The following is a 23,784-nucleotide window of genomic DNA, read 5'->3' as shown; positions in this document are numbered from 1 at the left end:
AGGTCCACCAGGCTCTGTGTTCTGCATGCTCTCCATTATGCTGTGCTGGAAAGGGAACAGGCTGGGCTCTGGTGCAAAACAAAGAACCCCTCTTTGCAAGGGGATTTGGGCAAGGTATTTCTCACATGGACCTGTGATGGCTTTAGGAATCTTCCCATCTTTAGGTAAGAAGAGTGTACTGGATTGGAGAGCATCCTGCCCCCAAATTCATGCTCTTCTCAGAGTCCTAGAATGTGATCTTTTCTAGAAATCAGATCATTGCAGATGATATTCATTACAACTTATGGCAGAAAGTGAAGAGGAACTAAAAAGCCTCTTGATGAAAGTGAAAGTGGAGAGTGAAAGTTGGCTTAAAGCTCAACATTCAGAAAACGAAGATCATGGCATCCGGTCCCACCACTTCATGGGAAATAGATGGAGAAACAGTGGAAACAGTGTCAGACTTTATTTTGGGGGGCTCCAAAATCACTGCAGATGGTGATTGCAGCCATGAAATTAAAAGACGCTTACTCCTTGGAAGGAAAGTTATGACCAACCTAGATAGCATATTCAAAAGTAGAGACATTACTTTGCCAACAAAGGTTCGTCTAGTCAAGGCTATGGTTTTTCCTGTGGTCATGTATGGATGTGAGAGTTGGACTATGAAGAAGGCTGAGCGCCGAAGAATTGATGCTTTTGAACTGTGGTGTTGGAGAAGACTCTTGAGAGTCCCTTGGACTGCAAGGAGATCCAACCAATCCATTCTGAAGGAGATCAGCCCTGGGATTTCTTTAAAAGGAATGATGCTAAAGCTGAAACTCCACCTCATGGCCACCTCATGCAAAGAGTTGACTCATTGGAAAAGACTCTGATGCTGGGAGGGATTTGGGGGCAGGAGGAGAAGGGGACGACAGAGGATGAGATGGCTGGATGGCATCACTGACTCGATGGACGTGAGTCTCAGTGAACTCCGGGAGTTGGTGATGGACAGGGAGGCCTGGCGTGCTGTGATTCATGGGGTCACAAGGAGTCAGACATGACTGAGTGACTGAACTGAACTGAACTGAGGTCATACTTAAGCAGGGTGGGCCTTTAATCCAATATGACTGATGTCCTTAGAAGTGAACAGACACAGGGAGGATTCCAGAGGGTGACAGAGGCAAAGATTGGAGTGATGTGTCTACAAGCCAAGGAACACCAAGACTTGCCACCCACCTAAGACATGGAATGGATTCTCCCCAAAAGGTTTCAGAGAGAACGTGGCCCCGCCTACATCTTGATTTTGGACTTTGGCCCCCAGAACCGTGAGGAAATGCATTTCTATCGTTTGAGTCACTGAGTTTTTGGTAACTTGTCATGCAATCCTGGGAAATTAATACAAAAGTCACTTAAGAAATTTAGAGTGCCTAGTCTCGAAGCACTGCCATCATCACCTTGAGTCAAATGAATAAAAAGGACAAAACTACTTTTAAACTGTGAGACTTGAGGGAGGAAGGGACATTTTGGTCGACGCTGAATTTCCATCACGTGCATAAATGTCTCTCGAGCATACGTACTCACACATACCCTCCCTCCCCTTCTTTCTGCACAGATAATTCAGAGTGCCCACAACCCACTCAGTGGGGCTGTCCTGGCCTTTCTGGATGCAGTTAGGGTGGCGATTTTATCAGCAGCCATTTCATGCACTGGTGTGACATACTAGGGTTCAGGTGGGGTGACTCTTCCTAGGTATTTTCAACGTCACCTGGATTTAGAAGAATCATCCTTTGTCTGTGTTGGCATTAAGTCCTTAACCACATTTATCTTCCATAAATAAATAACAGTTATGGAATAAATAAGTGTCACGATTCTTATTATAAATCTATTTCTCAATCTTAGCTGTTTATAAAATTGTCTTGTTGTTCACTTGCAAAGATGGGTCCAAAAAAAAAAAAAATGGGTCCAACTCTTTGGGACTCTATGGACTGTAGCCCGCCAAGCTCCTCTGTCCATGGGATTTCCCAGGCAAGAATATTGGAGTGAAAAAAAAAAAAAAAAGAATATTGGAGTGGGCTGCCATTTCCTCCTCCAGGGGATTTTTCTGACCCAGGGACCGAATCTGCGTCTTCTGTGGTTCCTGCATTGGCAAGTGGATTCTTTACCACTGAGCCATCAGGGAAGCCCTTATAGAATTATAGGGGAATTTTAAAAACATCAGCATCAGGATCCCACTCCAATGAAATCTGAATCTGAGTTTTTTGCAAATTCCCCCATGTGATTCTCATGTGTAGCTAAAGTGGAGAACCACTGTTCTGGATCTTTGCTATTGTAAATGTAGTCCATGCACCAAAGCACTGACACCACTTGGGAGCTAGTTAGAAATGCACACTCCTGCCCTACTCCAGATCTGACTCTGCATTCTGACAAGGACCCAGGGGATCTGTGTGCACACTATATTCGAAAGCCTTGAGCAAGACTGACCCTTCCTTATACCACCTTGGATGAGAAGGAGAATTCCTTTGGCATCCAACACCGAGCCATCAGCAAGCACAGGAGATCCAGCTTTCCTCAGAGATGATGTTCAAGCTATTTAATAACAATGCTGGCCATTGAGAGCTGGGATTGCAGGAATGCTGAACTCTGGCTGAATGTCAATTCCAGTATTACTATTAATATTCTGGTTCTTAGAATTTCCTGTCTTGGCTACTGTGATTGCATCTCAACCTCCAGGGCCTCTCTGGCAGGGGAGAGGTGGGGAAGGCTGCAGCAGTCACGACTGGGGTGGCTTCTTATCTCCCAACTGTTCTGTTGCTTTTGGAAACTGTCATCATGCAGGGGGAGAGTTCTCACTGGCTGGTGGCGGGGGTGGGGGATGTCTATTAACCACATCTCTCTTCCAGGTTCTGAACAAATTCTATAAATACAGACAGAATTGTTAAATAATGCCATTTTAGCACATTTGGGCAAAGCTAGAATGGAGGACAAGGGTTTATTGAATGGATGAACCCAGGAGGACAGTAGCTGAAAATGATATTTTTCTCTCCAACTGCTGTCTCTGCCAACTGTACTGCTGAATGCTGATTCACCCATCCTTACACAGATGACTGCTCAGACCCCACATCTTTCTGAGTCAGACTTGGGTGTTAATACTTTTTTTAAAAGGTATTTTTAAAAGTCCAGTCCAATAAAATATCAAAGCATTGATCTCTTATCCACCTGACGTTCCCTGGGCCTCCTGCCAAGGAAACTGGCCTGGGGGAGGTGGGAGAGGGTGGCTTCTCCTCCTTGTCCTTCCCTTCTTCTCCCTCCCTTCTCACTCTGCTGCCCTTCCTCCGCCAGGGCTGGGCTGGGCTGGGCAGGCAGGGTGGGGAGCAGAAAAGGCATATCATGGCTGCTCTGGGAACAGCCTGTCACTGAGGTCCTCTGTGTGGCAGTGCCTGAGGCTGCCTCTTTCCCGCGGAGCATCTTTGTGGGTTTTTGAAGGAACTTCCGTCACTGATCTGGGTGATACATTTTAAGCCCGGCTGCTACCCCCGCATTTCCCATGGACTTCCCTGCTGGTTGTCTTCTCATGTAGGATGCCCAGGACACTGAAACTCTGGCTCCCATGGTTGGGGTTCATCTCTGGCCCTGAGACGCCCAGGCCCCGCTTCTGGGAAGGGCAGGTCTTTCCCAGGTGGCCCACCTCTTGCTCTACTGCAGATGCACCTCACCTCAAGGATTACACAAGGTGGCTACCTCGAGGTATGAGAAGACTACCAGTCCTGGCATCTCCAGATTCCGAAGACACAGCCTAGTTCTCCAAGTGATTCTCTTGAACGTTTCCTTCACTGGCTTCAGAGGTCACAGAAGCAGAAGGGGGTGGGCCCCGGAGAGAGGAGGGATATATTCAGGCTCCCTGAACTCTAAACACATCCTCTAAACACATCCTCTCTGTCCACTGCAGGGGCCATGGACACCCAGGCCTGCGTGCCTTCAGCAGACCTCTGAGGTTCCTGCAGGACCAGCTCTTCCTCCCTCTGACTCTGCCTCAGGGCTGCAAGTGCTGAGATTTAACAACCCAGGGGAAATGCTCAATCATTGAAAAGCTCAGCGACAAGATCCCTGGCTCCCAGCTGTGGACGGAACAATCGTGAGGTTAGTTCTGCACAGTCTCTCAGAGCAGGGCAGGGACTAGGGCAAGGTAAGAGAGGCTCCGGGGTGCAAGGTTTAAGGCGGCATCTACCAGGGTTGTGCGAGAGTGGGTCCCTCCTTAATCCGGCACCCCAAGTGCCTCACCCTAGTCCTGGCCCCATCTCAGAGGGTTCCCAGCGGGCCTGGGCCCTGGGTGCTCACAGCAGACGCTACTCAGTAACATCTGGGTCAGGCTCCTCTCTTCAGACCTGAGGTAGGAGATGCACAGGCCCCCGGCTGAGCAACTGCAGCTGGTCTCCTGCTGATGCTTCGAGATGGGAGGCCAGCGGGTGCACTGAGCCCAGACGGGGTGCATTCTTGTGGGGTTTCCTGGCTCAACACACACCCAGAGAAGGCCCTCAGTCGAGGGGAAGGACAAAAGGAGGGAGAAGAGGTCAGCTGGAATCCATCTTGGCTGAGATATGCGTGCCCATACAAGGACCAGATATGAAGATGACTGGTCAGAAAACAAAAGCAGAAAACTACCTGATTTAAGCAACCTAAGCCAGCCCCGTTGCACATAACTCTCTGAGTTCAGCTGCGTGTTCTTTTACACATATTCTGCTTCTTTTTATAAACACCTTTATCTTTTCACAATCTTGGTCTCTGCTGAATTCTTCCTTCAAAGAAGACAAGAACAAAGGTCCTACCTTCTAATTTTTCACCACCGGAATCAGAACCACCTCCCAATAAACTACTTGTACCCTGGTCTCAGGCTTGCTTCTTGGGAATCCAAGACCCTTTCCTGTCTCTCCGTATCAACTGTCAGCCTCATCTCCGTCTGCCACTGAGGTGGTGTGGACGAAGTTCCCAGGACTGGGTGTTTTAGCCACTCCTGCCTGTAGGCTTCGGTCTCCCTGACCACAAACCTCCTCCTCCCTGGCAGTAGCCCCTCTTTTCCTCTGGTTCTGAGCCTGTCAGGCTGCCGGCAGCACCAGCAAACCCAAGAGATGGGACAGTCCTGGCGACACTGGAGACCTGCTTCCAGCTGGGAACAGCATGACGTCGTAAGTGGTCTTCTTCAGGCTTTTTAGGGCTTTCCTCGTAGCTCTGCTGGTGAAGACTCTGCCTGCAACACAGGAGACCTGGGTTCAACCCGGGGTTGGGAAGATCCCCTGGAGAAGAGAAAGGCTACCCACTCCAGTATTCTGGCCTGGAGAATTCCACGGACTGTATAGTCCAGGGGGTCGCAAAGAGTCGGACACAACCAAGCGACTTTCGCTTCAGGTTTTTAAATAATTAATGAATGGATTTTGGTTGCTCTGGGTCTTCACTGTTGCACGGGCTTTTCTCTACTTGGGGCAATCGGGGGCTACTCTCCAGCTGCAGTGTGCGGCTTTTGCATTGCAGTGGCCTCTCCTGTTTCACGGCCCGGGCACTAGGGGGCGCGGATTTCAGTGGCTGTGGCACACGGACTCAGTAGTCGTGCCTCCCAGACTCTAGAGTGCAGGATCAGTAACTGCAGCACAAAGGCTTAGCTGCTCTGTGGCAAGTGGGATCTTCCTGGACCAGGGATCCATCCTGTGTCTCCTGGCAGGCGGATTCTTTACCACTGAGCCACCAGGGAAGCCCTTCCTTCAGCTTGAAGAAAGAAAAGCCCACAAACCCCCCTCCCCCGAAATTAATCTTAACAATTGGAAACACTCCAAATGACCAATAGTAGAAGGTTAAATTACAGTATATCTGTACAGTGGAATATACACAGGCATTCAAAATGATGTGAAAGGCACTCAGTCGTGTACGACTCTTTGTGACTCCAAGGACTGTAGCCCACCAGGCTCTCTGTCCACGGGATTCTCCAGGCAAGAATACTGGAGTGGGTTGCCATTTCCTTCTCCAGGGGATCTCGACCCAGGGATCTAACCCGGATCTCCTGCATTACTGGCAGATTCTTTATGTCCGAGCCACCAAGGAAGCCCTTCAAAATGATATTGTACCTCTATTCTTACTGATGCTGATGAATTTTCATAACATATTAAATGATACAAAGATTTTTTTTTTAAAAAAGGAAGAAGCCCACAATGGAGAGGAGGGTAGAGACCGGGAGGAGAGTTTTCACTCAGATTTCAGGGCTCTCTGCCTTTCCTCCTTCCTGGCATTTCTGCCCCCACTTTCCAGTTGCTCTGGCAGCCTCAAGTTCTGACCTGCCCAGAATACGACATGGCAGCATGACAGAAGTAGGCACATCCCCCCATGTCCTCACATTGACTCACAAAACAGGGCCATGGTCTGGAGGCTAGGGGAGCAGAGGAGAAAGTGTGGGAACAACTTACACTTGAGGAAGGAGGTGGGCTTGGGGCCTAGAAGGTGACACCTTGTTAGGGAAATTAAATAGTCTTGTTTAGGCTTCACAGACGAAGCAGAGCAGGCCTCTGACCTTGCTTCTAACCTGCCTGGACACTGCCCTGACTGTGAGTGACTGCTTGCTGTGACTGGAAGCCTTGCAAACACCATAGATAGAGGATGTATCTTGAGACTGTTGAGCCCCTGGAGGTGCCCTGGCCAACCAAGTCCCTGGGCTTAACAACATTCCAAGTTTTATAAGACAAAGCAAACAGCATTAACAGGAAACCAGAGCTGCTATTTGCTTACAGATTAATGATATCAGTTTGCGTCCTGGGATTAAAAGCGGGAACCCTGAGGTGCAGTCTTTGAAGTCTCACCCACAGAGCAGATGCGATGCCTGGGTCCTTTTTCCCAACTGGGACTCCAGACATGCTGTGTCACCGGGACTTCCCAGTGCTGTTTGAGTCTGGATGCTGGTCAAAACCCAGCATCCAGTGGTGGTGTATCCTCTCAGATCAGTTCAGTTCAGTCGCTCAATCGTGTCTGACTCTGTGACCCCACGGACTGCAGCACACCAGGCCTCCCTGTCCATCACCAACTCCCAGAGCTTGCTCAAACTCATGCCCATCAAGTCAGTGATGCCATCCAACCACCTCATCCTCTGTCATCCCCTTCTCCTCCTGCTTTCAATCTTTTCCAGCATCAGGGTCTTTTCCAATGAATTGGCTCTTCATATCCGGTGGCCAAAGTACTGGAGTTTCAGCTTCAGCATCAGTCCTTCCAGTGTCTATTCAGGACTGGTTTCCTTTAGGATTGACTAGTTTGATCTCCTTGCATATGTATCCTCTGTTGTTTCTATTTATCTTTTCTTTTAATGTTAATATATTGAAAGTAAGCTAGATAATCTTCTAACAAACATTTGTATTATTTATTTGTATAGAACGAGTGGCTTATTTTGTTAACAAATCCTTTGAACCTGAGATGAAGTGAAAACCTTCAGCAAAACACACGTGCAATTATGATTTTGTAGAACAGGAGGAATCCAGGGAAGGGACCATTTTAGAGTTCAGGTGTGATGTTAGTGCTATGCCAAGAAAACCAATTTCACCTTAGTGTCTGCTTTCTTGGGTCACTACCGGCCTCAACTGTTGCAAGTTGGGTCCCCCAGAAGAATCTCTGAGTGGGAGATGAGGGTGATTATGCTGATTAAGGGGTGCCCTTGAGGTCAACATCTGTGGGAGGGAGAGGAGGGAGGCAAGAATTGAGGAGATGGAGAGGTGAAGCTGTGAAGCCTCAGCTCACTCCCCGCCAACTCCCCCAGGAGCTCTGTCACTGGAATGACCCTTCTGGGACTCAACTTGGGTTGAGAAAGTCAGGCCTTTATAACCTGGTATAGACCAGTCACTGGATGCGGGCTGGACTTATAAACCATTCCTGAGCCTGCCGACAGCAGGGGACCACCTGCCCACAGCACTCCCAGAAGCTGGGGGAATAAGTCCTTCAGTCTGAAGGGAGACTGGGACGCATTCCAGCTGAGTCCTTTGGACCTGGGTCCACAGCAGAGGGGACAGCTCAGGGACCACCTTCGCCTCTCACAACAGGCCTAACAATAATTACACCTTGGGCCACACTTAATTGATGGGTGGACAAGCTGCTTCCTCCAACTTCAAGGAGCCTGCATTCTAAGAAAATCAGCTCTGGTGCTGGCACACAGGTAGGAGTCTTTGTCAAACAGAGAAAATCACTATTACTGTGCCCTTTTGAAGTACTGGTTCCACTTCTGGCTGAGCTGGCTTGTGGGCCTGGTTTTCTCAGGATGAGAAATTTAAGGAGGCGTCAGGGGAGACAGAGGAGGAGGATGGCTGAGGCCCAGAGGGGTGAAGGGCAGGAAGGTAGATGGGGGCAAAGAGACCAGGAAGGCACCAGTAAAAACAAGACCAGCATCAGAAACAGGACCAAGGTCTGGGGAGTAGGAAGGAGGCTGATTCAAGGACCTTCCTGCCATCTATCTCACACTTGCCTAACCGAACCTCAGCACTCCTAAGCCCACCTGTCTGTTCCACATAGTAGCTCCTGGTTGAAGTATGTATTATCTCCTGCTTGGAGCTTCTCATGTGGCTCAGTGGTAAGAATCTGCCTGCCAGTGCAGGAGACACAGGTTTGAACCCTGGGTTGGAAAGATCCCCTGGAGAAGGAAGTGGCACCTCACTCCAGTATGTCTTGTCAGGAGGATCTCATGGACAGTGGAGCCTGGTGGGCTGCAGTCCACGAGGTTGCGAAGAGTCAGACACGACTGAGCACCCATATGAGCACCTGGTTAGTTGCACTTAGCTCCTGACGACAAGACTCAAGCGGGCTTTCCTCATTACCAGGCTATTCTACTCAATGTCCCCCATACACTCAGCCTCCCAGCCTCCAAAACAACCATTTCACCCCACACTCTGTCCTCATTACCAGTCAATTGCCTTGCTTCTTGGCTTCCCCTGTGGCTCAGTGGTAAAGAATTTGCCTACAATGCAGGAGACACAGGAGATGCCAGTTGGGATCTGATCCCTGGGTTGGGAAGATCCCCTGGAGGAGGGCATGGCAACCCACTCCAGTATTCTTGCCTAGAGAATCCCATGCACAGAGGAACCTGGCAGGCTACAGTCCATGAAGTCTCAAAGAGTCGGACATGACTGTGCAACTGAGCATGCCCTGTACACCCTTATTTCACTGAAAAACCAGAATCAATCAAAACAGCTGTTTCGGCAGTGGGGCCTGGGCAGCCAGAGCAGCGCAGACCTCAACTCGGCTCCAGGCACCATGTGAGGGGGCTTGGGGGCTGAGGGGAGCTGGCGCCCCCCAGGGGAGGTGTGACCCCACACCCCTACCCCCTGGGCCATCTGCAGGATGCCGGCCTCTGCCCCACAGCAGTCGCCAGAGAGAGATGAGTAACAACAAACAGCAGCGGTCAGCAGCGTTCCTGATCCTCTTTGCTCTCATCACCACCCTCATCCTCTGTAGCCCCAACAGTGCGAGTGAGGCCTCTCATTACAGCTCCCTGCGGGGCCAGATCCGCCAGCTGGTCAACCTCAAGAAGTAGGGCATCACTGACGGCTACATCCCCATTCTCACCCACAAGACACTGCCCTCCTGGTGCTACCAATGTGATTGTCACCAGCTCCAGCCACCTGCTAGGAACCAAACTGGGCCCTGAGGTCAAGCAGGCAGAGTGCACAATCTGCATGAACGACACCCCCACCACAGGCTACTCAGACCACCTTGTGGGTAACAAGACCACCTTCTGCGTAGGGGCCCATTCCAGTGTATTCCGTGTGCTGTGGAGACTCTAGGAGTTCATCAACCAGACCTCCGAAACCGTGTTCATCTTCTGGGGTGTTCCAAACAAGACGCAGAAGCCCCAGGACAGCCTGGTGCACGTCGTCCAGTGGGCAGGCCTGGTGTTCCCCAACATGGACGCTTACGCCATCTCTCTTGGCTGCATGAGCCAGTCTGATGACCTCTTCCAGAGTGAGACGGGCAAGGACAGGGAAGAGTCCTACTCGTGGCTGAGCACAGGCTGGTTCACCATGGCGACTGCAGTGGAGTAGTGTGACCACGTGCCCATCTATGGCATGGTGCCCCCGGACTACTGCAGCAGCCCCGCCTACAGCACATGCCTTACCACTACTACGAGCCTAAGGCGCTGGACGAGTGTGTCACCGATATTCAGAATGAGAAGGGCAACCACCACCACTTCATCAGGAAGAAGAGGGTCTTCTCTTCCTGGGCCCAGCTGTACAGAATCACCTTCTCCTACCCTCCTGGACCTAGGCCACCCTGCCTGTGGGGCTCTCATGAGGGACAAAGGAGAAGTGGGAATCCACGCAGGCCATCTCCTGGCCAATCATGGCTTCCAAGAGTGTCTTCCGACCCGTCAGACCTTGAAGAGGGTGTATCCTCCAGCCATTCAGGGCCTGGGGGAATCTCTTGGCCAAACAGGGATTTTGGCTTCTACGTGGTTAATGGGTATCAAGGGTATTTCCTGTCCATTCAGGGTCCAAGCACAGTCAATCAGAGTAATCTGAGGTTAAGGTTATGTCCTCTCCCCTGAGGCCTTGGTTCAGAGCCCCAGGGTGGACCCCAAATCACTTCCTATTGGCTGGACAGTGGGCTCCTGTCCCAGGAAGCTGCGAATTTTGTGTTGCCCCCTCACTTTCCAGGGCTAAAGAGAGGTTGTGTGGGAGTAGGAGGCCAGGCTGGGGCATTTGTGGGGTTGGGGGGTCTCCAGGGGTGAGAGACTGGTGAGACTGGTGACCGGTGTCTTGGTCCTCTCCCGACAAACGACATCTGCATCTCCCATGCTCAAGTGAAAAACAGAATCTGTTTTCTCTGCAAATGACCCTATTTCGTTCCTTTCAGGGGTGGAGTAATACTCTATGGGGGAAGTGATGGGAGGGAGGCCCCAGAGGGAGGGGCTGTATGTATACATATGGCTGATTCACTTCACTGTGCAGCAGAAGCTAACAGAGATTGTAAAGCGATTGTAGTCCAGAAAAATAAGACAAAAAGAACCATAATCCATTAGCTCCTCTCTCTGCCTCACCCTGTACATCCAATCCACTAGCACGTCTTGTTGTTTCAACCTTCAAAATATATCTGACTCCACAGCACGTCCCACTAGAGCTACAGTAACAGCTTCGCCGCTGTCTCCAGTCACTCATTCCTTGAACAATCCCCACTCTGGTGACACTGTCCATTTTCTGGTCCATCCTGCACAAGCTGTTTTCCTGGGAGAAGAGTAAGGCAGAGGTGAAGGGACACACACTGGAGCAACAGCCTGCTTCAAAACCCTACCTATGGGCTTCCCTGGTGGCTCAGTGGTAAACACTCTGCCTGCCAAGGTAGGAGACAAGGGTTCGATCCCCGATCTGGGAAGATCCGACATGCCGTGGAGCAGCTAAGCCCGAGCACTACAACTACTGAGCGTGTGCTCTAGAGCCCGGGAGCCAGAACCACTGAGCCCAGCTGCAAGTACTGAAGGCCGCGGGGTCTAGAGCCCATGCTCCGCAACAAGAGAAGCCACCACAGTGAGAAGCCCACACACCGAAACTAGAGAGTAGCCTCCGCTCACCACGGCTAGAGAATAGCCCGTGTAGCAATGAAGGCCCAGCAGGCCAAAAATCAATCAATAGATACATTTTTTAAAAAACCTATCTATGATTAGCCATGTGCCCTGGGGCAAAATTATTCAACCTCCTCTTTCCTCACCTTTCTTACTTGTAAAGTAGGAATAACAAATATGGATTTGCCCTATAGAACTCTTCTGAGGGTTAAAGGGAGTCCTCTCCCCTAACAGCTGCACTCATTTACTAAGCACCTGAGAGGGTCCAGGCTTCCTGCTCAGTCCAGTACACATTCCTGTTTTTTAAATTGGACACACACATACCTGGAGACAAGTGACCGTGGGCCAGGGGCACTCTAAGCCACAAGGTAAATGTTAAAAAAAAAAAAAAATCTTGAATACAGTTGACAATGGGGAAAGACAGTCCCATGAAAAGAGACCATTTATGTAATGGTGTGGGAGGAATAACAGCAAGGACTTAATGAATACTTATTGTATCAGGCATTGTTCTAGGAGCTTTACAAATAACAATTTACTCAATTTTCTAGCAGCTCTATGAAGCAAGTCTGGTATTATGCCCATTTTATAAGTGAAGAATAAAAAGAAGTTGAGTAACATGTTGAGGTCACCTGGCTAATCCAGACAGGATTTGGAATCTGGCAGCGTGGCTGCAGCGTGGGTCCCTCTGACTTCCACCTTCCACTGTCTTGCTGTGAAACAGCTGCCAAGGGACAGGCCTTGAAAGGACACAGGTTTCACCAGAAATGAGTGACTGGAAACAGACAAGTGTAAAAGAAGAGATGGGAATGAACAATGGTAGCTTTGGGTGCCCTCAACCTGGGCTTGAATCCCAACGCAGCCACATTCCACCTGTGGAACTTGGACCCAGTACACAGGTTCCTTACCTGTAAAATGAGTTCACAGCTATATCTTCAGGCAGTTGGGTACATAAAAAGCACCCACTGCTTATTAACCATCCTTCTCCTTTAGGATCTTCTTCCTGTTATTATGAGCTTCCCTTGTGGCTCAGCTGGTGAAGAATTCGCCTGCAACGCGGGAGACCTAGGTTTGATCCCTAGGTTGGGAAGATCCTCTGGAGAAGGGAAAGGCTACTTACTCCAGTATTCTGGCCTGGAGAATTCCATGGACTGTATAGTCCATGGGGTCACAAAGAGTTGGACATGACTGAGTGACTTTCACTTCACATCTCCTGTTACTATAAAAGAGTTGAGCTCTTCTAGGTCCGAATTTACTATGATGCTATGATAAAAGGGTCAATCCACCAAGAAGACATAGCATCTGTAAATGTGTGTGTGCCAGTCAACAGAGCTGAAAACATATAAAGCAAAATCTGATAGAACGAAAGGAGAAAAAGACACATCAACAGTGATAATTGAGGGGCCTCCCTGGTGGCTCAGCAGTAAAGAATCTGCCTGCCAATGCAGGAGACACAGGTTCGATCTCCAGCTCAAAAGATCCCATATGCTTTGGAGCTAAGCCCATGTGCCATAAATCATTGAACCTGTGCTCTAGAGCCTGGGAACCACAATCACTGAGCCCACGAGCCACAGCTAAAGAAGCCCATACGCCCTAGAGCCCGTGCTCCGCAGCAAGAGAAGCCACCACGATGAGAAGCCGGCGCACCGCCACTACAGATGAGGCCTCACTCTCAGCAAGTGGATTGAACCAGCACAGCCAAAAATAATAAATAAATCTTAAAAAAAAAACAATGATAATTGCAGACTTTAACAACCCTCCCTCAACAATAGATAAAGCAACTAGACAGAAAATCAGGATCTATAAGAGCTCAACTCCACCACCAACTAACAGAAACTCACTGACATTTATAGAACACCCAACAATAGCAGGATACACATTCTTTTTAAAAGTTCAGAGATCAAATACTAACAGAGGCTATATCCTGGTGAATAAAATAAACCTCTACAAATTAAAAAGAATTTAAATCATATACAGTGTACTCTCTGACCATAATGGAACTTAACTAGAAATCGGTAAAAGAAAAATTTCCAAATACTTGGAAAGGAAACAACACACTTCTGATTAACCCATGGATCAGAGAAAGTCTCAAGAAAAATCAAATATACACAAATACACACATAGTGAATTGAGTTATTCTTAGTACCATTTATGTTAACTTATGGCTTGCAGGGAACATTGCTGTTAAATCTAATGTACTGACCACTCCACGTCAGTACACTACATACATGGTCACATACAGTATCCCATTTAATGCCCTCCAAAACTCTAAGAAAGAGAGTTTCTATTATTATTCCCATTTTGTTAATGCAGCAACAGAAGCTTACATCAGCTAAATAGCTTGTCTGAGGTCTCAGAGCCAACAAATGACAAAATCAGCTAAATTGAGGCACCAGAACTCTGTGAAAATGTCAGGTTTCAGGGAATACCTGGGAACCTGCCACAGATGACAACCCTACCTAACCAACCCCTTTATAACTAAGTCGTATCTCCACACCCTTACCAAAACACTGCCCACCATCTGGTGTGAAATAGGCTTTCTCTCCAGCCCCTGATAACTGCCAGGAGGTGGGAAATTCAAAGGGAGAGAAGGACTACAAAGCCCTTTGCATGAGCAGGAGAGATGTAGAAATCTCTGAGGTCATAAATGCTAATACCTCTCTTGATATGAGTCAGAGGGTTCATTGAGAACATCAAAATAGTTTTATTTCCAGATAACATCAGAACAGAAATAAAAATAGTTATTTGACCTATGAAATATGGAAAAGTTCATATGCTTTTTTCTAGGGTGGGGTGGGAAGAGTGGTATGCAAGATATTTTAAAATTGTACTTAATTTTTATTTTTAGCTCTCTCTGTGTGTGTATGAGTGTGTGTATGCACACACACCAAGTCATGTCTGACTCTTTGAGACCCCATGGACTGTAACCTTCCAGGCTCTTCTGTCCATGGCATTTTCCAAGCCAGGATACTGGAGTGGGTTGCCATTTTCTACTCCAGGGATCTTCCTGACTCAGGGACTGAACCCGCATTTCTTGTGTCTCCTGCATTGCAAGAGGATTCTTTACCACTGCACCGCCTGGGAAGCCCCTTTAGCTCTGTAATAATGCCAAAAATGTAAACAATATTCAAAATTTGTAACAAAATATAGCTGTCCATATAGCTGTCCCTTGTCCCCAACCCACATACTAGCCCCACACTCCAGAAAAAGATCACAAAAAAATACTTTTAGTTCCTTTCCCCCTCTGGTATTTCCTTCAAAATTTCTAAATAGTAGGCTTATCCTGGGGCTTCCCGGGTGGCTCAGATAGTAAAGAATCTGCCTGCTATGTGGGAGACCCAGGTTTGATCCCTGGGTCAGGATGATCCCGTGGAGAAGGAACCGGCAACCCACTCCAGTATTCTTGACTGGAAAATCCCATGGACAGAGGAAACTGGTGGGCTACAGTCCATGGGGTCACAAAGGCTTATCCTACAATTTCTCAATTTATAACTTTTATTTTCTGTTGATCTGCTGTTGAGAAGGTTGAGGATTTGGTCCTCTTCCTCTCCTGACTCCTTTAACCTCACGTAACATTTCAGAAAGATGGCTCCTAGGTCCTCATAGTTGACAATGCACTGTATGTAGTAGACTTCTAAGTCCAAGGGTTTTTTTTCATCCCATTGAAAATTTCCTCTTACCTGCCACTTAATGCATAATACCTCATCATACAGAAGTCTATAATTTTTTTTCAACTGCTTCCTTATTTTGGAATTTGGGTTGATTTCAACTTTTTTCTACTGTAAATAGTGTTTAAAAAAACCACTTGAACATGCATTTTAAAAACACGTTTAAACATCTCCTAAGGATTCTTAGACGATCAATTAATAAATCAAAATATATGTTGTCAACTGTGAGGGGGAAATGGCCACAGAAAATACACTGGATGGCGTAAGAGCAAACACAATAAAAATAGAGAGTTAATCCTCCTTGTCGCAAAGAAGGGAAAAAACTTTTCCCCCCTCTCCCTTTTTGTTTCAGAATTTCTCTGTCCTACTCAAATGTGCATAAATCTTTATAATGACCTCATAAGTGAGGATCATTTCCTGAGGACCTGGGAGCCGTCTTTCTAAAGAGCAAACTGTATCCCAGTTTGCATGGAAGGATAAGAGCCTAACTCGTGGCCCTTTGTCTGTACTATGAGAAGCTTGTTTCTCCTCTGATTAAGGCCAACATAAGAGGTCTCCCCAAGTACGTGGGTAAATGTGGAGCCAACTACGTGTGACAAAAGATGCCGCTGAGTCCTCTTACCCGGGGAGCATTGTTTACCTCAAGAATGTGTATGTAAGGGGCTGTATCTGCTTGGCTAAATAAGGGGGTCCGATTACATTCCATCTTTGCCATCTCTGAGCAGACTACCTGCGATGTGATTGCATTCTGATTTAATATAGTGTATATATATAGCATAAATGCACATTCTGGTTTAATATAGTGTATATATTCAATAATAAAAAGTGTTTTCTTCCTCTGCTGCCTTTGTGGAGAGGTTTCTGGGCTGGGAGAAGTTTTGCTTTTTTAAACAATATTCTTTCTGTAACCAAGCAGGACCCTATGGGGCCTTTCCAGGACAGACCCCTCCCCCCAAGTCCTCTGCTATAGTTACCCTCTCAAGTACCTAGATAACAGTATCTGCTGCAAATTTCCTGAGTTGTTTTACAGATGCTTAAACCTCCACCAAATGGAAAAAGTTAACTGCTTGATGACCATGAACATGTAGCCCCCAGACTTTCTGGAGCCTGAGGATTGATAATGTTAGCCCCTGTGACCCTGCCCTGTTACCTCACCATCAGCCAATCAGAAAATTGTGCAAGAGCTGAACACATGCACTTCAATTCCCTTCCCTCATCTGGCCTCCCATAAAAACGCCCTCCCTGAAACCCATCATGGAGTTCAGTGGTGTTTTTTGAGCATTAGCTTACCCAGACTCCTTGTCTGGCAGCTTAAAATAAACTCTGCAGTTTCCTTCACCACAACTCAGTGTCAGTAGATGGGCAAGCAGACCCAAGTTTGGTTCCGTAAGATCTCAACAATGGCACTCTGCCATAATGATATTAACATTTGCCATCCCTGGATGGAGTGGAATCCCACCTGTTAGTAAGGTGTCAACTCATCACTACATTAGTTTTTCATACCAGAGAGTGAAAGTTTGTGTGTGCGCCTAGCCTTGGAAACCTCAGGCCTAGCACTGCGTCCTGTTGCTCTTCAGACCCTATTTCAGAGGATGACTTTTTTGTCCTTTTCAATCACTTGCTCATGGCTCCTAAACATTCTACAGATGGCACTGGACATCTTACCCACGTCCTGTGCTGTCCTCTCCCCACTGAGAACCAGCTACCATCACATATTTACATTGAGGCTATTTTCACCTTCTCCTGTCCTTGAACTCCTTTCAACCACAGACTGTGACAAGCTTCCAAGATGCACCGTCCTCTGCTCCTGACAAGACCCTGTGAGTAAAGAGCCTACTGAGAATCTGCTAGCAAGAAGACGATCGAACGTGACGTAATTCACAGAAACGATACGCCATCACCTTTATCGTGTCCGCGTTCCATGGTTAGAATCGAGTTGCAGGTCCTGCCCAGTTCAAGAGGAGGGGATCTTTGGCCCATCCTTGAGTTTACCCATCACAGTTTTCTGAGATTTTGGTTAGACGCAGACTCATACCTCCTCATCCTGTGATCCCTGCCTCCTAACCTTCCTTAATTTTTTCTACCCTTTTGTCTTGCAGTGCATTCTGGTAGTATCTTCAGAGCTTTCTTAAAGTGCACAAATTCTTCTTCTCCTGCTGCTGCTGCTGCTGCTGCTAAATCGCTTCAGTTGTGTCCGACTCTGTGTGACCCCATAGACGGCAGCCCACTAGGCTCCTCTGTCCCTGGGATTCTCCAGGCAAGAACACTGGAGCTGGTTGCCGGAGTTTAACCTTAATTCATCTGTGCATTTTGCACTTTTAGTCATCTTGTATTTCTTATTTCCAGAATATCTACTGTTTTTTTATATCACACAAACTAATTTCCACAGCCTTGTTATTTCATCATATTCCACTATTTTTATTTCTTGAAATACATTAATATATTAGTTTTAATCTTTATTTACAATTTCTGTATCCAAAGTCCTCATGGGTTTGGTCTCGACCGTTTGATGTTTTTGGTTAATTCTGATCATTGCTGGCTCAGTTCCCTGTATGTTTTGATTTTCCATTTGTTTGGATTTTGGACTGGGAACTCATATTACTTGGAATTTTACCTAAAATTCTACCTTTTCCACCCTGCTCTGCCTATTTGGATCTATTTTCACCACATCAGGTACGTAGCCCTCTGTATCCCTTCCTGTGACGTTGCCTCAGCTTGACTAGGGTTCTCCGAGCAAGATCCCTAATCTCCTGTACCCGACTCTCTGCTTCCAGTTCTGGAAACCTCGCCTTCCCTTGGTCCTTTTAAGCCTAAAAGCGGTAGCAGTTCATTTTGCCATTATGCTGTGGGGAAGAGGTTGCTGTTAGTCCCTGTGGAGCGGCTATTTGCCTGTATCTTTGTAAATAACCCCACCTTTTAAAAATTTTTTTTGCCTGCACCAGATCTTCGTTGGGGCACACAGGACCTTTAGTTGAGGCACATGGGACCTAGTTCTCTGACCAGGAATCCAAGCCGGGCCTCTTGTGTTGGGAGTGTGGAGTCTTAGCCACAGGACCACCCAGGAAGTCCCTAAATAGCCCTTTATAAATCAACTACCTGATTCGATAGAGATTCCATCCTTGACCCAGCTTATGTGCCTTCCCAGACTGCGCAGCCTTGCTGGCCTTCCGAACACTGACTGCTTCCCAGCTGGAGTGTCCCAGTGTGTGAGCATCCCCAGGGATTAGGTGATGGCTGTGAGGCAGCCTCTGTCATGCCCACTGCACCCGCAGAGGCGACAGCTGTGCTTCTAGGTCTGACCTGCCTGTACCCACGGAGCCTCTGGCTGTCCCAGTGGCTGCCCAGAGAGCCCAGGTTACATAACCCAGAAATGCAGGGACGTGAACGCCCCAGGGGCGAAACGTGGACTAGAGAGACTCAAGAGAAAGAGAGGAGTAAACTGCTTGCCCTTTGCTCCTGCAGGTGACTGCTCTAAGAGGCAGTGGCTCCCCGAGTCTCTGGGAGAGGTCCCACATGACCTGGTGACCAGAGCACTCTCTCATGAAGCTGTGGCCAGCTCAGGAATAAACCTCTGTGTACTGTTCTTCCTCTCCCAGCCTCACTCCCCTTTTCCCTTCACTTTGTTCCCTTGACTCACACATCCCAGTATGGCAATTACTACACAGGCTTTATGCGCCAGCCCCTGCTTTCTAGGGACGGAGCTAAGACAGGCACTGAGGGGGCTGTCCTTTGAGGAATCTGGCTCTGTGTGGGCCTCAGACAGACTCCCTCCTTCCCAGCCCAGCCTTTCTCTCCTTGTCTCCTCGCTGCAGGGCCACAGCACATGAAGACCAGGCTCCCGACCTGAGGGACCCCAGGGTGCCCAGAGTGATGCAGGCTCCGGTTTTCCTCACTTTTCTGAATTTGCATCCCAGGCCCTGAGATCTTTCTGTGCTTTTCTGCCGCATCAGTCATTTATTTTAAAAGGTGTTTTAAAATAATCACCCAGTTTCTTAGGTAGTCTGAACCAGAAGGGCGCCCCTAGACTTTCTCATTGACTATATTACCTGGAAACCCTCTTTCTATTTTGTATTTTTTCTCTACCTTTCTCTTTCTTTTCCTCAGCCCACTGTCCTTCATCTCTTCCAGGATTTGATGTAGGCATAGTCTCTGGAAGGCAGAGACTCCAGACTGAATCTTTGGGATTCAAAGTTCTGCACCCCTGTCCTACCCCCAGCTTCAGCTCAGGGCTCCATAAATCTGCTGGAACAGGCGAAAAGCAGGCAAGCACACTCCGTGTACAGCCTGGAGAGGCCCCAGGGAGGATGTGGACTCGCTGTTTCATCATGCTGAGTGGGAAACGGTCACACACGTGTGGGCTCAGCCCTCCAGCCACCCCTGCTTCTCATACACAGAGGCAGGGCTGAAAGAATGACTCAAAAGCATTTGGAAAATAGCTGTCCATGGCCCCCAACGGTCAACTTACGTATGGCTCTGACTCACTGAGCAGGGAGCACGCAGTGGGTGCCCTTTGGTCACAGCGAGGTCCCAGATGACATCATCCGTGAGATGTAGCATCAGCCCGTGCAACCCCAGACGTGTTGTTCAGAATCAGCCACCCGGCAAATGAAGGGTCAGTGGAAAAGCAGCTGCCAATAGCCACAGAGAAGAATGGGCAGTTTCACAAACGCTGTGTGTGCTGCTGCCCACCTTTCTGAAGGTCTGCCTGACTGTTCCCCCAGCCCGGGTGCTACCTGAGCAGAAACCCTTCTGAGCCCTGGTCACCCGCAGTGTGGTGTCTCCAAAGACCACCCTGGCAATGGGGGGCCCAGGTGCACAGCTGAATTCGAGGAGCCCTTGAAGTGAACCAGGCAGCTTTTCCATGGTGGCCTCCAGGGAAAAATCCATTCAGTTACAGGATTGAGACCTGGCCCCCTTGTCCAGAGGCTTCGCCCCTTGCCCTGAATGTGGGTGACCTCTGGATGTTCCCCAGGGCCCTGGAGACTGGCCTGGCAGGCCTCATGACCTCATCCTTCTCCTCCCCACCTTTTAACTTCTGTGTCTCTCCTCTCTCATCCAAGCTCTGCTCCCCTCCCCCCCTGCCCCGCCCATGTCTTCAGCAGATTCCTTGTTCACTCTTATGCTTTACCATTTTCCTTGTTTTTGGTAAACTTGGTGAGTCAATGTCACGGTCGTTTCTGTGTGTTTTGGGGTGAGGCAGAAGCCTAGCTAAGCAGGCCTTGAGGTGTGCATCCATCAGGGTAAAAGAGGCACATGGCTCAGGTCTGCCTGCAAAAGGCTTCTGAGTGTGGGGAGCAGGGGGGTGCTCAGTGAATACATTACCTGTTCTCCTGCATGCTCCCTCAGACCATCCTTTTCAGTCTTTCAAGCCAAGCGTTTTCCCCTGATGCCGGGCTTTCTCTCCTTCTCGCTCCCGCCCAGCACACTTACTTTCTGCCAGCCTGTCTGTCTGTGTATCTGTCTCCGCACCCATCTCCACTCTCCCCACTGGCTCCTTCTCCCTGAGAAGAGGGGGAGGCGAGTGGGGACTCAGAACAGGGTGCAGCCCCCGGGGCTCGGCCTGGAGAGGAGGGACGGTGACATCTGCTGGGTGACTGCTGAATCCGCCTGGCCCTGCCGGGTTTCTGGACCTTTCCGGGCAGAACTGCTTCCGCTGATACTCTTCCATCTGGGGGGAAGGAGCCCCGAGGTGGAGTTCCCTGCACCCAGTGCCTGCGCCCACCAGCCATCTGGCCCCTTTCATCATTTCCCCTTCACCCTGTGGGGGGTCCCCAAGACCAGCACAAATACTCTGAGATTTTTAGGGCTTGGATACTGTTTCCGAGAAGCCTGGGATCTCCCAAAGAAGAGGATTGAGCTGGGCTTGACTGGGTGACCACAGCCCCTCTGAGACACACCCTGGAAGAGGGGGCCAGCCCTCGGTGAGGAGGAAGGCCCCAGGTGTGGGGCTCTCCAGGCCCAGCCTCTGCCCGCTGAAGCACTCACCATCTGGGGGCTGTGGGCGGTGGCGGCCCTTCCAAGCGGGCCTCATGACTGTGGCGCCCTCTGGCGGTGGCTGCCGCAGGAAGTAACGGTGCAGCTGTCCGCACAGGTCAGGACGCAAGGTTCCTGTAAACCTCCAACCAGACAAATGTTACTCTCTGTTCTGCAACTTTTTACCTCTATAGGAATGGCAAAGTGTTATGTCTTTAAGGTCAGAACCTTGAGAATGGCTCTCTGGCGTGTTTCAGGCTATAGGCAGCATTCCTAACTGGAAGCAAAAGCAAGAGAATACAAAGGTTAGGCCAAACAGACCTGATACGGAGCCAGATTTGTTCTTCCCTATCACAAGGGGACCACGTTGGCACCAGGACACAGCAGTAGGTAAGCACAGTCCCCGCCCTCATGATGCCTCTGTTCAATGAGGAGACAGACCTCAAACACGCTCTAAAGGGTGCCGGTAAAGCGGGACCAGCCCTCTGAAGACAAAATCAAGGACTGAATTGACAGGGCGGGGCATCTAGAACAGCTGAGAGGGCTGGGGAGACCTCTTTGTGGGACCCACTTGCCATCTAAAGAGATAGCCACGGAAGGAGAGGAGGGGAGCAAGGAGTGGGGAGAGAGGAGGCGGGGAGGAATGGAAGGAAAGGGCCAAGACCAGAAAAAGCTTGGAGCCTGAGGAACTGAAGTGAATTCATGGCTGCTGAAGTGTAGCGTAGCAGGAGGTTAAACCAAGGGATCCTGGCCAAAGTAAGAAGTGTGGTTCACATAGAAAATGGGCCACTTTTCTGTTTCCCTGTCACCAGGCTGCAGAAACTCTTCCGTGTGCCCATTCGGCAGAGAGACAAAGCTGTGAGGTCACCTCTCCCTCCCTCCCACTCCACCACTGGCCAACTCCAAAACCTCGCAGAGAGTCGGACAAGCAGGCCACACTGTGGGACAGCTCCGAGGGGTGTCTGGCTTCCACTGTATGTCGAGAGGAACCAAAAGCTTTAGATCAGTGCCTTCCAGTAGTGTCCAACAGCAATAGCCACCTACATAATTTCCACTAGGATTTTAAAAGTAAGGAGAAACAAGTAAAATTACTGCTATTAAAACATTTTATTAAACCCATACCTCTAAAATATTATCATTTGAATACGCAATTAATATAAAAATTATGAATGAGATAGGGAACATTCTTTTTTTTTTCATGCTAAGTATTCAGAAGCCTGGTAAATATTTCATACTTACATCCCAGTGCAATTAGGATGAGCCACATCTCCAGTGGTCCATAGGCACATGTGGCCCCATGACCACTGCCCTGGACAGTGCAGCTCCAGACACTGCAATTTTGAAACCACGACTCCCAGGAGAGACTGACCCACCGGCACAGGCTTCTGCCACCTGCCAGAGAAGCTTTAGAAGAATTCTCAGGACATGCAGTCAGGGTAAGTTGTGAGCTTGGCCTGGAGTGCAGCCTTGACCTTCACCTCTGGCAATGCACCCATCAACCACCCATCCCCAGGACCTTGAATCTGCCCTCATTCATCTTGCTGACACTTTTTTCTCCCCAAAGAACTGAATGTGACTCGTCTTTTCTTAAGTTTCCAAGTGTATTGTCACCTGCAGATGCTGAAAGAGGACATCAGAGCCAATGTGGTGCAGTAGAAAGAACACTGCACAGGGCGTCAGAGAAGAGAGAATCCCGTTCCTGCTCATCTTTCACCAGACCTGCGGCCCAGAGAGCCACGAGTCGGTGCAGGGCACTAAGCAAGCGCTCGGAGTCCAAAGTCAGACTGCAGCTCTGGGTCCTGAGCTGTGCCCTTTTCCGGGCCTTTGCATCCTCCTCTGTAAAATGGGGGAGTAGGCAATGGCACCCCACTCCAGTACTCTTGCCTGGAAAATCCCATGGACGGAGGAGCCTGGTGGGCTGTAGTCCATGGGGTCTCGAAGAGTCGGACATGACTGAGCGACTTCACTTTCACTTTTCACTTTCATGCATTGGAGAAGGAAATGGCAACCCACTCCAGTGTTCTTTCCTGGAGAATCCCAGGGATGGGGGAGCCTGGTGGGCTGCCGTCTATGGGGTCACACAGAGTTGGACACGACTAAAATGACTTAGCAGCAGCAGCAGCTGAAAAATGGGAACAGAACCTGCTCTTTGCAGACAAGGTAACCACCACAAAGCACTCAGCACAGGGTGCACATTAATAATGAGGATGATGATGATGATGTCTCACCTGTTATGATCTCTGCACCTCTGCTTCCTTGGTTGGAAAGTGGAGATAAGCATGTCTCATGAACCTGCTTTCTGGGGTTCTGTGAGGCCAAGAGACAGTGTGAAAGCACTTTATGAAAATAGGAAGCTCTTTATCAAGTCCAAAAATGACTCCTCAGTTTCACAGCCTAGCTGGTGGTCTGACTGTAAACAGCCCTTACAAATTCATAATCGGGAAGGGGAGTCTGTGCTGTACCCGCAGCTCCATGACTGGACAAGGCAAGGCCTAAATGCCCAGCTTCAACACTCTTTTCCTGGGTAAACTCTGACTTCAGCTGTGTTATCATCTGTATGATGGCTGAGTACACACAGCTCTCAGGTCAATGGGCTGAGTATCAAATGAGCCCCTGACTATG

General features: G+C 49.0%; 2 protein-coding genes across 16 annotated transcripts in view; one reads left to right on the top strand and one right to left on the bottom strand.

Moving 5' to 3' along the window:
• The window catches only part of CCR8 (C-C motif chemokine receptor 8), a 133,405-nt gene that overhangs the window by 22,773 nt on the left and 86,848 nt on the right, over positions 1 to 23,784 (bottom strand). For 8 of the 15 annotated variants that reach the window (XR_011562931.1, XR_011562932.1, XM_070776095.1 and 5 more), the window contains exons 4-8: positions 21,175 to 23,469; positions 19,655 to 20,690; positions 12,430 to 12,617; positions 12,154 to 12,296; positions 2,440 to 5,200 (exon numbers count right to left, since the gene is read on the bottom strand). The gene's annotated coding sequence lies outside the window, so the exon portion shown is untranslated. The remainder of the gene's footprint in view (positions 1 to 2,439; positions 5,201 to 12,153; positions 12,297 to 12,429; positions 12,618 to 19,654; positions 20,691 to 21,174; positions 23,470 to 23,784) is intronic. The other 7 variants (XM_070776086.1, XM_070776092.1, XM_070776091.1 and 4 more) reach the window with 6 other exon arrangements.
• On the top strand, positions 9,347 to 10,513 carry LOC109576446 (alpha-N-acetylgalactosaminide alpha-2,6-sialyltransferase 6). Its single transcript, XM_019985084.2, is given in 3 exon segments — positions 9,347 to 9,567; positions 9,569 to 10,056; positions 10,059 to 10,513. Coding segments are annotated over 3 exon segments (1,164 nt in total).

The sequence above is a fragment of the Bos indicus genome, chromosome 22 (genome assembly GCF_029378745.1).
Source record: "Bos indicus isolate NIAB-ARS_2022 breed Sahiwal x Tharparkar chromosome 22, NIAB-ARS_B.indTharparkar_mat_pri_1.0, whole genome shotgun sequence".
NCBI lineage: Eukaryota > Metazoa > Chordata > Mammalia > Artiodactyla > Bovidae > Bos > Bos indicus.
The sequence above is the reverse complement of the archived record's forward strand: the minus strand, read 5'-3'. Positions and strand labels throughout refer to the sequence as shown.